The sequence below is a fragment of the Canis aureus genome, chromosome 4 (genome assembly GCF_053574225.1).
Source record: "Canis aureus isolate CA01 chromosome 4, VMU_Caureus_v.1.0, whole genome shotgun sequence".
Classification (NCBI taxonomy): Eukaryota; Metazoa; Chordata; class Mammalia; order Carnivora; family Canidae; genus Canis; species Canis aureus.
In genome coordinates, this window is record NC_135614.1 from 64,170,180 (window position 1) to 64,185,862 (window position 15,683).

General features: G+C 33.3%; 1 protein-coding gene across 1 annotated transcript in view; it reads right to left on the bottom strand.

The window, feature by feature from the left end:
* Positions 1-15,683, bottom strand: part of ITGA1 (integrin subunit alpha 1) — a 158,156-nt gene that overhangs the window by 12,841 nt on the left and 129,632 nt on the right. The window contains exons 19-24 of the mRNA XM_077896008.1: positions 14,857-15,066; positions 12,802-12,882; positions 7,715-7,791; positions 5,519-5,608; positions 4,072-4,174; positions 605-718 (exon numbers count right to left, since the gene is read on the bottom strand). Of these exons, the coding sequence (XP_077752134.1) occupies positions 605-718; positions 4,072-4,174; positions 5,519-5,608; positions 7,715-7,791; positions 12,802-12,882; positions 14,857-15,066 (675 nt within the window). The remainder of the gene's footprint in view (positions 1-604; positions 719-4,071; positions 4,175-5,518; positions 5,609-7,714; positions 7,792-12,801; positions 12,883-14,856; positions 15,067-15,683) is intronic.

Below are 15,683 nucleotides of genomic sequence, written 5' to 3' on the forward strand. Positions count from 1 at the left end.
GCTCCTGTGCTCTCTCTTTCTCTCCCTCTCAGACATATAGATAAAGTAAAAGGAAACAGGGTCATTCATATGTAATTAAGGATCTCCAGATGAGGTTGTCCTGGACTTAGGATGGGCTCTCAAATTCACTGATGAATGTGCTATAAAAAAAGAGGCAAAGACACAGAAACACAAGGAAGACAGGCATGTGAAGACAGAGGCAGAGACTGCAGTTATGTTGCCAGAAGCTACGGCATGCCAAGGGCTGATAGTAGCCACCAGAAGCTAAGAGAGAGGCATGGAACAGATGTCCCTGTGAGCCTCCTCACAGGGGGAATGAACATTGTTGACACGGATTGTAGACTCTGGCCTCCAGGACTGTTAAAGAATAAATTCTGTTGTTTCTAGCCACCCACTTGGGATAATTTATTACCATAGCAGTTGTAGGAAGCTAACACATCTACCAAGTAGCCAGTGGAAGTTATTATTTAAAATTTTCTAAATGCTTCTCCAGGTCACTTTGGTAAAGCTCTTTTATCACAAGCGGCATGCGGAACAAAAGGCTTTAAATACAAATTGGAAAAAATAGCAATAATGATGTAATTCCAAGGCACACATGACTTACATTAGAAGATGACCATCCACTTGGGTATAGCACAGGATAACCATCTGAGGTCAAGTTGGGAAATGAAATTGACAGCTTAAGTTCTGGCATTGGAAAATGTCCACTCTTTCTAATCTACAGGAAAAAAATTTAAAAGGTAATTCCCTCTTCCTCTTCCAACAGCATCCTTTCTGTATTAGGTAGGACATCTGTTCTTAATTGATAAATTAAGTTGTGTAATATTTTGAATCTGAAAGTGAATGCAGACAGTTTATGGGGCTGGACAGAGACCTGGCACAATTACAAAAGCAAAAAATAGGGGTGTTTAATAGTGGCCATATGTATCAGCTACAATGTATATTGTTCCTTCATCCTCCCACTCCCAAAATAGGACTGGGATTAAGGAATATCAGAATTAAAATTTTGTGTCAATTTACTATGCTTATATCTTTTTGGACATACTAGTCTTGGGAAGGAGGGAGGACATTTACTTGATCCACTCAGAACAGGTGATCATATTTTGTTTGCCTCAACCAGTTTGCCATAACCCCTTAGGCCCACAAATCATTTCTCAGCCCAGTTACCTGAGATCTTCTATCACTCTGCACAGGCAAACCAGATATCTATCTTCTTCCCTTCACTATCCTAACTCCAGCTAGGGCTACTGTGTCAATAATGATTGATAATCTAATTGGATGAGAGTCACATTGACTCTCCTCTTGATGCCCATCTGCTTTTATCCACTAAACTACAATTCCCACTTACTATCACATCATGCCACCAGAGGTGAGTGTATCTCATAGGGAAGGAAACCTAGGCAGGATGAAATTCAGCAGGAAGCTGAATTTACTATTCAAAAGTCTCCACAGGTATTAGAGGTGCAATCGAATTGGAGCAGCCAGGTGCCATGGCCTTCACACCCTCCCTGGGCTGAATTCTTAGGTGAGTAGGGACCTCCTTAATCTACAGATGCCAGAAAATTCAACTGATCTAACTGAGTCTTCTGGAATGAGAGTTACACAGATTTGAAGCATTCCCTGTGGTTGCCAAACACTAAATGCATCCTTTAATCTTGGAATTCTAGGAATTCCTGACCAGCTGTGCCTGGCCTCTTAATCATGCTCCTAGACTCTTGCCACTTCTTATTGTAATATGCCTTAAACTTGCCTGCCATGGCCTCCCAGTCTAATTCCATGTTTCTTACTAAATAGTAAAAAATCATGTAATCTCTAATTAACATTTATTTTTTTCTGATTAAAAACAAGGTTCTTTACTGAAACATTGGAAAAATACTGAAAATAAACAAGAAGTAAGTGTTCTATAATTCTACCACACTGGTAACACTTTAGCATACAACTTACCTGTTTGCATATATTATAAAATCTGCATCATATAAAATACAAAATTTGGCACCTCACCTGTAAAATGTATTGCTATGGTGTTTCCCCATAAACTGAGAAATTCTTTGAGAATATGACTTTCATTAGTGGCTTACTAGTAACCACAATATCAATATTTATTTATGTTCAACACTTACTATATTCTATACACTGTGCTAATTTTCTTATTTGTATTATTGCCTTTAATCCTGTTAACAGCCCAATAAGGTAGATTCTCTTAATATACCTATATAACCTATAAGGAAACAAGGTTAGAATGAGAATAAAGAATTTCCAAGATCACAGAGCTAGTAAATAGCAGAATTAAGGTCTTTTTTTAAATCTAAAATGCGCCCTCTTTAGCAGTCTCTCCATTGATTAATATCTGATCATTTATTAAGCAATTTTATATGGTTAACTTTTCAATTGTGCCTAGGTTTCAATTTTAAAACTACTATAAATGACACTGAACAGTATAAGCTAGGGGTGCCTGGTTGGCTCATTCAGAAGAGCATATGACTCTTGATTTTTGGGTAGTGAGTTGGAGCCCCATGATGGCTGTAAAGATGAAAAATAAATAAATAAATAAATAAATAAATAAATAAATAAATAAATAAACTAACTAACTAACTAAAAAAATAGAATATCTCTGAGAATAAATCTTTGTATTACCTATAATTTTCTATGGTACATTTCTAGCAGTAAATTCATTCAATGAGTCTCACCTAAGAAAATGTTCACATGGTTTTTCAATTTCATTACTCCAATTTCAGATTTTATACCAGCAAAATAATAAGATACAAAAGGTTATGGTCAGAGATATTTTTAACAGTATTATTTATATTAACATTATTTATAATAGTTTGAGAGTACCTGTTTCAAGTTTGGACCTTAGTAACAACATATGAAGATTTATAATATTCAAAATTAATTTCTTCCTCCCTTCCTTCCTTCCTTCCTTCCTTCCTTCCTTCCTTCCTTCCTCCCTCCCTCCCTCCCTCCCTCCCTTCCTTCCTTCCTTCCTTCCTTCCTTCCTTCCTTCCTTTCCTTCCTCCTCCCTCCTCCCTCCCTCCCCTCCCCTCTCTCCCTCCTTATGTTTTGCTGAATTCTTTAATCTGGGAAAAGCAAATGGAGCCAGAAGAACTTGACAGCCTAAATTTCAAAAATTTATCTCAGTAATGAAGTGATTGGCATTCATGCTTGTCATAGAAATTTTAGCAAGGAGTACAGATAAAAACAATGGAATGAATCTTGAGAGCATACATTTATTTCACTTTGTAAGAGAACTTCTTTTTCCACTGTTGGCAATTCCCAAAGAGATTGAGACTATTTTCACCCATAATAATGTTGCATTATTTCATACTTCTGAATATACATTTAAGCCCATCATTTGAATCGGACCCTCATTTACTTGAGTAATATTAACCCAAGTCTGTGTCTGTAAATAGGCATTACCTAAAATGAAAGTCTGGTTCAATTCCATAATTGTTTGCTATATGGTTAGGAAAAGTTCATTATGAGGAATTCAAAGAGAAAACTAGATGTTGTAACAGGAAACATCACTTAAGGATGAGGTAGGAGGAACATAAGTTATAGTATGATATATATGGAAGGTAGCAATGAGTAGAATGAGATACATATTTCTGAGTAAATATGAGTAAATACCTGAGTAAATATCTGAGTAAATATCTGAGATACATATTGCTGAGTAAAGGAAAATATTAGCAAGGCATTTGAAGTTATTAGTTCCTGAAAGAGTCATAATTATTTTTTAAAAGTGCTTTTCTCATTCATACTGAAAAAATAATGTAAATAAAGTCTATAGGCTTATAGGTAGTGCTTCTTTGGTTTTACAGGTTTATTTTTTCTAGGGATTCATTCTAAGCATGTCTTAGGAAGGAATTAGAGACTTAGGTTTTCAATATTGTTTCAAGTATAATTGTAAATACTTCTTTAAATAAAATTACTTCAAAATAATGAAATTATAAAAAAATTCTGGAACATAGGATTAACTATTGAATCAACATGTTCCTAAGTATCTCTTAATACTTTAATTTATAAACTTATAAATTACTCCTTGACAATACTAATTTACAGTTAGTTTCTTACCAAGTAGAAGATATTAATTTCATCTCCAATGTCCTCAGTAGAATTAATAACTTCAGGGACAGTCTCATTGGCCGCAATTGAAATATGGTATTCACTTGCAGAGCTTAGAATTAATTGGAACAAGAAAAACAAACCATAACAAAGTTTAACTTTTATTTGACTTTACTCCTTTTCTTTCTTTATACCAGGTAATTCCACAAAAAGTACATGTAGAGATTTCAAATCAGAGGAAAATTCTTTTACCCTGAGATTTACAATTAAATCTTTGAGGAGGGTGAGAAAGATTATATAATTTAGCTCAATAAGTCCCTGATGCTTATTTAGCCTTAAAATGCCAAAATACATATATTTTAAAATAAAAGTTTCATTATAACCAAGTGAAAATTTCCCATTAATTCACTAATGTCATTTACATTTTGTGAATAATGAAGCTTAAACTCGGTATTTTTAGAAGTGCTGAATTTCAAATAGATTTTTAAAAAATTGCTAACCTTTTCATATTAAAGGCCTATATTTACTGCTAAACTTAAAAATTCAAGCTTTCACATACAACTTCTCCATGTTCATTGGATGAACTTGGTGAAATGAATAATAAAAATATATAGGTGTTTGCCAAAATTTGATTTTAATAAAATGAAAAGTTCTTGGAAAAAGCCATTGTACCAAGAGAAGTGGATAATGGCAAGATAGAAAACAGTGAATAGAATTTGGAGGCTAAGTAATATACACAGAATCTGTATAGATATCTGTACAGATATACTCTGTATCTGTATATACCCTATAATCCTCTCATTTTTGTTGTTTGTTATCAGAAAAAACAAAGTGCTATAGGAAATAAATTAATAAAATGATAAGATTTTTAGACTAAACTTGCCTCTGATTCTTATGCTTTTTGTATACATTGCACTTTTTTTTTTTTTTTTTTTTTTTTTTTTTAGCAAAAGCTTGGAGTCTTGCTTAAGCAAGGAAATTTATAGTGGATAACATTGCCAATATGATTTGTGTTTGGATAGATCATAAGGGAAAGGACAGTTTATGAATAATGCAAGAAATAAACAACCCTCATCAATGAGAAATGATGGCTGAGAAATATGCTGGTGACCTCTAAGAACACTGCCATTTGTAAAATATTCCTTCTAGGTCTGCAGCTTGCATTTATGAGTTTAGGCTGGACTGCTAATGCAATCCAGGATAATCAGCACCTCACATTTAAGATTATTTAGCATGCTGGGTCTCAGACTTTAGAGTGCATGAAAATTACTCACAGCGCTTATTTAACTTGTAGGCCAATTTCCGGGCCTCAGAGTTCCTGATTCAGTAGATTGGAGTGGGGCCAAGAATTTGCCTAAGTTCTTAGGTGCTTCTGGCGCCCTTGGCCAGTGACCACACTTTGAGAAGCACTGGGTTTGTAAAAAGGCGTCAACATAAAAATGCAGTTTCCTCCTACCTGTAAAACTGAAGTCCAACTTCATATTTTACTGGGATAGAAATGTTTACTTCATTATCAGAAAGGGCTTCAGGAGGTTCTTCACTGTCACTAGAAAATACACAGCATGTTCAGACAAATCATGAAACCATTGATTATTTAGAGACATTTCTGAGCATTTGAAAGAGAAGCTTATCTGAGCAATTAAATGAAAGCATAAAAGACTAGAATTCTTATTTTTGTGGTTTTTTTGGTTTGTTTTGTTGTTTTTGTTTTTAAATCGGGATGAGGAGGGAGGTCAGAGATAGATATTATTAAATTTCCCAAATTGATTCTGAATTGCAGTTAGGGTTGAAAATCACAGTAATTTAGTCCAAGGTTTCTCAAACTTCTATGAGGATTATGGATAAGTAACCTTGGGCCAATTGTTAAATACAGAGATTACTGGCTTTCTATCCTTGAAATACAGATTTAGTAGATTTGAGTTAGCACCTAGGAATTTGTGTTTTTAACACAAATCAGGTAGTGATTCTTATTTATTCCTCATGGATGAGGACCTCACAAAAAGATGTGACTGGGGTTATGTGGCAGAAAGTCAATATTAAGTTTCTGGTCTTCTTGTTTTTCCATGCTATTGTTTAGTGCTAATGTTATTTGTTAAACATTTATTTATTCCCTTGATTGAAATTGTCATTTTAATGATATGTAAGTGCATACATGTTTATATATGCATTGGCATATCATACTTCCATGTGTTTAAAAAAAAAGCACATGTGAAGGATATAACACTTACCAACACTGGCTCTGGGGCCAGCATGCATGGGATTGGTCTAGAACATTAACATACTTTGGGAAAGTTATTTAATTTTTCTGTGCCTTGGTTTCTTCATCTATAAAATGGGGGTTTATCATTAAGTGTTAAATAAATGATGATTCTAACACATGTAAAGTGCCTTTAACATTATGCCTAGATGTAGGAAATAATGAGTGCTAGCTTTCGTTATTTTTATCACACACCCTCTCCACCAAGTGACCAAGCATTTAGCAATTTGGTCTCACAGAATGGGATATAAGGACCTTTTAATGATTCTGCTGTTCCCAAGTGTACTAAGTGGTTCGCTGTGAGCTGGAGGATAGTGAAAGCAGCACCCTGCTTTGGGTTATAGATATTTGTATGACTGAGATTTTGCTATAGATGCACCATCTAATTCTATTTTTCAACCTCTCTATGAATTTCTAACACCTTTAAGGTCCTTGTCAATTATAATCTCCTTGATAAAGTTTTCTTGGGGGCTCATTGCCATGTAGATATAATTTCAACCTCTATTAAGTCTCATACATAGTTTATATTCCTCTAATGAATTTTCCTTGTTGTACCTTATGTTATAATAATTTATACATTAGTCTTAAGCCCCCTACTGTAATGTTTACTCCAGGAAGTTCATGTCCTTATTAATTTTTATATTCCCTATAATGACTAATGTAATATCTCGTCTGTAGTAGATGTCAAATAAATATTTATTGAGCTGGATTAAATTGAGCATACGGAACTCATTTACCCATTAATTTATTTTCTCATTTATCCATTCATCCTACATTTGTTCAGTGATTATTAGATGCAAGGCACCATGTTATTTACTGGGGGATAAGGCAACAAAGATATCTCAAGGAGTTTATTGTCCAGTGGATTATTACACTTAGAAGAAAGTTAAGACACTATTTCAATTTCCTTATTAGTCTTTTGTTATTTTTAGTCTGGGTATTCTATATCTTTCAGAAGCTCTGACTGACTTGGATAAAATGTATTAAACTACAAAAGGGCATCATAAAACTTTAAATTCATCTGATGATTCAGTTGACTTTGATGCGCAGCCAGTAAAAGTTAAATTAGCAATCCTGTAAAATTTTAAATAAATGTAAGTGCAATTTGGCAGATATAAGTGATGTGTGATTACAACATGCTTTACAGCTCTTAGAACCAATGGTTTAATCTTGTTTGGGAGGTGCCTTAATTCTATTAAATAAAAATTTCTTTAGTTTTAGTTATTCATAAGGATGTTTTTGTGGTGTAAAGGGGTTCATTGCCTTTTACTTTTACTGATTCATAAAAGCTGTAAGAAATTCCAGTAAGTCCATAAAGCAAAATATTCTAAATACATGAAATTATATACTTAATTGCTTACATACACATACACTCATGCATACATATCAACCGACCTTGTTGCACTTAAATGAATGACCACATTTTCCATGAGATAAGATGTATTAAACTGAAATAATATTTTGAAAGTAACCTATGAAATAAAAATATTTTTAGTTTAGTAACAGATAAAGAAGTAGAATGTTTACTTTGATCAAAATGCTTAATTATTTTAATGATATTGCCTAGACTGAAACTGCAAAGTTATTTAAGAAATATTAGCTTACAAAATAAAACCTAATCACATCTCAAAAACAGAATAAGATATAATATACGTGTACTTTTAAATATGACTATGTAATATTTTTTGCATATTAATATTGAGTTTCAAAACTTTATTCAAATTATATTAATAAGAATAATTTGTATTATATAAACTATTACCATGAAGGTACATCCTATGTATATTACCATAATCTACATATCACAATAATAAACAATGTAATTATGAAATTATCATACTTAAAGCCTCTTTTATATGTAAACTTCAAGTATCAGTAACCATCTATACATGTTCATTATAAAATATGGGAAAACCTACTTGGTTCCATTAATTTGATAATATAAGAAAGTTTTTGGCCTTTCAGGAATAAAAACAAAATAAAAAAATAAAAAGCTTATTTATAATAAAGAGTAATTATAATAATATTAATAATAATGCAGTAAGTTTTGTTTACAATACCTAAGAAAACCTGAAAAATGTTTTTGTTATATTAACACTCTGATACACATAACTTATTTTTAAAAACTATGCTTGAGCAGATAAACTATATAATCCAGAAATCTTCATAAACACCAATAGGCAGGCCAGAAACTGGAGAAATAGGTCCTCAGCATAGTCCTAGCCCAATAGGTCCTTATTTGAAATAGGTCCTTATTTGAAATAGGTCCTTATTTGAAGAAATAGGTCCTCAGCATAGTCCTAGCCCAAGACTCATGATAATCTTTGGAAAGTTGTATTTCCTATTCTGGGAACTAAACCTAGTTTGTGCTAACTAGGATGTTTTAGAATTTGGCCAGCTACATAGATGGCTCAAAATGCACAATTAATAGAAACTACCTAAAATTTTACCTTTGGGATTAAGTGCCAGATAAGACAGAATTTGATATTTAAAGTTCTTTTAATGAATTTAGGCCCATTCACAGAAGGGATGACTAGAATTCAGGTGTCATGACATTTGCAAGGTTATACCATATTATGTGTGGAATTTTCTTTTGTATTTTCTTTTTCCACATATATTTTGAGTTACATTAAAAAAACCACATTTTTCTTAAGAATCTGCTGATCTGTAGCGTCTTTCTTGGTTTGAAATAGTAATCATAATTCTAATAGGATATTTACTGGGTGGGTTTGAACTACAATAGTTTACAAAGGTCAAGTTGCCAGTCTCAGTAGGTGCCTTGTTTCCTGTCTTTCCTTAGTTTCCTGACTGGCCTGGATATATAAGTCTTGGCTTTTCTGATGAGCTTTCAGACCTTGGGAAGATACTAGCAGAGAGTATCTAGCAGAGAGTGGGACTGAAGAAGGTGCCTATTCCATATTGACCTGATCCTGAAATGCTATGAATCTAGATCTTGAAGTCAAAATATATTCTAAGTGTAAAGCACATGCAAAAATCCTTAGTAAATTATCTTCCCATCTCTCTATTGATGGTGTGAGATGCTATGATTTAAGCTTTTACCCTAAGCAGCAAGGAATTGCAAAAGAAAGAAAAAAAAGTGGTTAAAAATAATTAAGATTGGACTTAGTATCTCTACATGGTTGAAATGTAACACGGACTGTATCATTATTCTTTATGAAGTGAAGATAATTACATGGTTAATTAAAATGGTCAGAGGAAGGTGTGGACTTGAGTTGACATTCACTATTTCCATGTCAAAATAGAGGAATTATGGTTTTTTTCAAATATTATGTGTGTTTTATAGATAATTAAGGAAGAAATGCAATCTTACAATAAATTTCATTTGAGATAGTCAAGAAATGGGCTTAATAATGAGGTTCCAAAAGTAGATTGGTATATCTAGTTAGTTTCATAGCTAAAATGGTTTATTCAATTGAGTGATAATTATTGTCATTCATAGTTTCTTCAGTCACTACAGTCACTAGTAGTCATGCCACATGTATTAAGGGAAAAGGCCTTTCTGAATTCTCATTTGCAAAATGAGGAGCCAGAAGACTTCATTATAGATATGTGACTCTGCCATTTCCAGATATCCAACCCAGTGTTTATCAACTTTTTAGGATGTGGGATTAAGATGACAAAGATCTATTTTGAAGTCTTATATTATAAAATATCATAATGTAAAGAAGTTGAAATAAATATTTGGGATAGTATTTCTATCTTTTCAAGTAAGTAAATAAAGTATCTTCTTATCTCACTTTGATTGACTAAATATTTCTCTCATTAACTCAATATGAATAGAGGAGCAAATATTCATACTGAAAAGCAACCTTCAATGAAAATATAGGCTAATATGTTGTTTATCATTAAATGAGATAACTATTCTTTGTTTTTCATGGAAACAAATACTGGTTTTAAGAATACATGAAAGCACTCCCTCACTTCTGTTCAGCTACTATTGTAGGTTCTAGCGAGGGCATTTGGGCAAGAAAAAGAAATAAAAGGCATTGCCTTGGGAAGGATGCATCTATTTGCAGATGACATGATCTTGTATATAGAATATCCTAAGGAATCCTCTAAAGAACTATTAGAACTAATAAATAATTTCAGCAAGATTTCAGGAAAGAGATCAATATTAAAACATCATTTGTATTTCTATACACTAGCAATAAACAATCTGAAGATAAATTTAAGAGTTTCATCTAAATAGCATTAAAAGGGGCTCCTGAGTGGCACAGTCAGTTAAGCATCAGACTCTTGATTTCAGCTTAGGTCATGATCTCAGGGTTATGGGATTGAGTCCCAAGTTTGGCTCTGCACTGAATGTGGAACCTGCCCAAGATTCTCTCTCTCTCTCTCTCTCTCCCTCTCCATCTGCCCCTTCCCCCATGAGTTTGTGCACATGAGCGTGCTCTCTCTCTTTCAAAAAATTAAATAAAAATAAAATAGCATTAAAAAAGAATGAATACATAGGAATACATTTAACAAAGAAAGTGTAAAATTTGTATTCTGAAAAACACAAAACATTTTTGAAAATAATTAAAGAAAATCTAAATAAATAAAAAGACACCCTATGGTCACAGATCAAAGACTTAATATCTTTAAGGTGGTAATACTCCCCAAATTGATCTGCAGATTCAATGTGATCCCTATCAAACTCCCAGTTTTTTTTTTTTTTTTTTTTTTTTTTTTTAGAAAATGACAAGCTGACCCTAAAATACAAATAAAGATACAGGGGACCCGAGGAGCTAAACGATTTTGAAAAAGAAAACACAGTTGAAAGACTTACATTTTCAGATTGCAAAACTTTCAAAAAAGCTACAATAATCAAAAGTGTGTGCTGACATAAAGATAGACATATACATCAATGGATTACAATTAAGAGTCAAGAAAAAACCCATATGTTTATGCTCAACTGACTTTCAAAAAAAAGTGCCAAGACAATTCAATGGGGGAATGAAAACCTTTTTGACAGATGGTGTAGGGCTGCTGGATATCCACACAGAAAGAATGAAATTGGACCCTTTCTTCTTACACAATACACAAAAGTTCATCAAAATGGATTATAAACCCAAATGTAACAGCTAAAACTATCCAGCTCTTGGAAGGAAATATAGAAGTGAATCTTGTGACCTTCAGTTGGCAAAGCATGAATGAAAAAGAATAAATAGATTAACTGAACTTCATCAAAGTAAGCACTTTTATGTTTCAAAGGACATCATCAAGAAAGTGAAAAGGTGGAATGGGAATATTTGCAAATCATATATAATAAGTGACTTGAAAGCAGAATATATGAAGAGCTCTCACAATTCAATAATAAAAAAAAAGACATCCCAATTAAAAAATAGGTAAAGGATCTGAAAAGAAGATATACACATGGTCAGTAGGCACATGAAAAGATTATGCAAATCATTAGCCATTAAGGAAATGCAAATCAATATCACAATGAGATATTATTTCACACCCACGAGGATGGCTATAATAAAAAAGACAGTAACAATGTGAAGAAAGACTGGTAAGAATGAAAAATGGTGCAGTCACTTTGGAAGGAAGTTTTGCAGCTTCCCAAAATGTTATACGTAGTTATATAGCCCAGGAATTCCACCATAAGAGAATGGAAAATATGCCCACACCAAAACCTGTACACAGATATTCATAGTATTATTCATAGTAGCCAAAAAGCGGAAACAACACAAATGCCCGTCACCTGATAGGTGAATAAATAAAATATGATACATCCACAAAATGGAATTTTATTTGGAGATAAAAGGGAACTACTGATGACCTTTAAAAAAACATTATGCTAAATGAAAAAAGCTTGTTACAAAAAGACCACAGATTATATGACTCTATTTATATGAAATGTCCAGAATAAGTAGATTCTTAAAGAAAGAAAGTAGATTATTGGTTGCCTGAGGCTGGGGAGGGACTAAAGGGGAAAAAAGAGAAGTAACTGGTAATGTGGGCTGAGTTTCTTTTGGGGATGTTAAAATGTTCTGAGATTGATTGTGGTGATGACTGTACAATCCACTATTTGGTGAATATACAAAAACCCACTGAATTGTACAGTTTAAATAAGTGAATCTTATGGTATGTGAATTATATCTCAATAAGGATATTATTTTAGAAGGAGAAGTGAAAAAAGAGTTTCTATACAAAGTTCTAAACCAATCTGCTTGGAAGATTTGTTTTCTCTACAGGCCAGAGAAGCCTACTACAATCAGATAAATTGATAAATTATCAAGTATAGATTTTTAATTTTGTCTCAGCATTTTAGTTTGACTCCTGCAATAATCGGCTTTTGATTCCAGTATTTCAAAATTTTGAAATCAACCTTCTTCATCTACATCACCCTAAAATACCATTAGAAGGATTTTATTTATTTATTTATTTATTTTTTTCCATTAGAAGGATTTATATATTTAACTTTGAGCATAGCATTTTTCATACCCAATTGCCACATGGATGTTTTATAATCTTACCTCTTCTCCTCTTCTCAGGAAAGGATATCCAACTTTACATGTGAGATTATGATTGGATTCACAACTGTCTTTTTGGATAGCCTTTGAAGAAAAAGTAAACAGAATTAGAGCAGACACACAGGTGAAATGCTTGAGCTTGGTTTTCCAGAGTTTTCCCAGCCATGTCTTGGACTCTGCCTTACTAAGATTTGTCTCTCAACTTAGTTGGGGGAGTCATAGCATTCTGGGATCACCTGTCTGACCCTCCATGGAAAATACAAAAACATTCCTTAAGGGAGACTGAAGGGCAGAGCACATCACATATCTTGTCTAGTGGAACACTGTACAATGGATGTTCTAACAGCAATGTGCCATTAATCATAAACTGATTAGGTGGCTGGATGAAATAATTCACACATACTAGACTGCCACGTGGAAGCCCACAGTGAGTGGTTGCCATGAGAAGAGTTTAGCCCGGTGGTAAGAGCATGAGTTCTGATGAGGCCACCAGGAGTTAAATTCTGACTCTGTCACTCTAAGCAATCTTCTTGTCAAGACTCCTCACTTCTCTGAGCCTGATTTTCTGCCCAGTGAGGCTAGTCATACTTTATTTCATCAAATTGAAAATGCCACTGAATCTGAGACTCTCCATTATTTTGTGTACCAATAAGAGAGGGAAAATGCTGCCAGTTAAGTAAACATATCAGTTGTAAAATGCAGTTACAGAAAGGTTAAAATGTGACAGAAAGGGTTTAGCTTAGAATCTCTATAGTACAATAACACCTATTTCCTTAATGAGAATTGAGTAAGTGGAATGCTTAGAACAGAGCCTGGAACATCATATGACTCAGGAAAAGACGTCATTATTATTACTGTTTCAATTGTTAATAGAAATAGAGGAGATGCACTGTTGATTTTTATACTTCTGCCTCTCTACCAAGGCCATGAACTTAGTTGAAGAGGATACTGGCAATATTTTTTTTAAGATTTTATTTATTTATTCATGAGATACATACACACACAGAGGCAGAGACATAGGCAGAGGGAGAAGCAGGCTCCATGTGGGAAGCTCAATGTGAGACTCGATCCTGGGACTCTAGGATCACGCCCTGAGCCAAAGGCAGATGCTCAACTGAGCCACCCAGGCATCCCAGCAATGATTTTTAATATAGTTCCCTTTCCAGAGAAAAATTCAGTGATAATATTTTTCCAGAATCACTTTGAACATTTAGATTTATAATGAACATTTTTTACTGGATCTAAAATACGTGGTAGTAATGGAGGACATTTCTTTTAAGCCTCTGTTAGTCATCATGTCCTTAAGCAATATCCTAATAAATAGAGAGAAATGTCACTGAAAGTCTGAATTTACAGAAATTAGAAAACTAGACAATAGAGTTTTAATATTATATTAATAAGGGTATTGTTTTAAATATGAATCATACATATTATTAATTCGGATATTTATAGATAGAATTGTAAATAAAGCAGATTCATTCAGAGACCTGAATTAGAAAGCAACGTTCAAATTTGGAAGTACTAATTATTCCTGATACAGCATCTTATGCAACTATATGTTATTGCCAAAATAAAAAAGAATTCTGTTTTGACAATGAGACTTTGTAATTTAATACCTCTCTGGCCAATGTAAGGGTTTTACATAGAAAATGAGAAATGATATCTTAATGTTTCTTTATGTAAACATATTTTTTGTTCCATACATGCAATACTCTCTCTGCACCTCTGTTCCACTGTCTTGACTTTATGTTTTAATATTTCTTTGATTTTGTCTCAATTTCAGCTGTGTAATGCTTCTATGAAACATATGATTTTGATACATCGGTGATTCTTTCCTCATACTAAATCTAAGAAAAGTCACAAATCTCTAAAGACATTCATCAAAACAGAACCTTTTTAAAAAGTTTGGTACTTTCACCATTAGTGAATACTAATAATTTGTACAAAATGTTCTCTATTGTTCTAAACCCAATAAAAACAATTAGTTGAGTAGCAGGAAAAGGAGACTCAAGAAATGATTACTACTAGAATTAATAAATATTAAAGCTAAAAATTTACCTCAATTCCTGAAAAAATTAGATTTGGAGAATAGTGCACTATGGTTCTGGTGTTATAGGCGCTGTCCTTTTTGTTTTTGACCGTGAGACTAACATTGAACTTATCGTTATGGGACCTGACAATAAGCAGGCCTTTTTCTGTGGTGGATACTTTCAGGGCGAGGTCCGAGATACATTTTTCCTTGTTTCCACAATCTTTGGCAAAGGGAATCTGAAATGGCCATAGGAAAACATTTTTTCAAAATTTAGTTAAACATGATTGAAAATTACTTATTAACCCGCTTTGTGAAATGACATATTGCCAAACTAAGTTAAGCAACTCATAAAGAGAACAGATTCCACTGCAGAAATCTTAAGGAATTTTAGATTTATTCCCGTAATTTATAGGGAAAATAATAAACTTCTGGGTATAAATTCTTCCAGCCTTTTAAAGAATGCACAATTTTCACAGATGTTTTTCACTGGCTTTAGTGTGCCAGAGTAGAACAGTTTCAAAAAAATCAAGTCAAGTACTCTAAGATCAAAATCTATGAGAGAACACTTTAACACTCAACTCCAATTATGAGATTTTCTTTTGAAAAGAATCAAATACTTAGGAATGTATTAGAGCTCAGAGGGTAGAAAGTGGTGAAGCCACATAACTAGGAGTTTTCCTTGATTTCTCTTCTCATGAAGTCCTACTCCCTTATCTAAACCTTCATTAAGAGCTGTCTATTCCACTTCTTTTCTAAGAATCTCTCAACTATCTTCTTGCCTCTCCATTTTCACCATCACTTCTAGTCTAGCTATCCTCATTTCCTCCCTGAACTAATGCAATAGCTTCCTAAG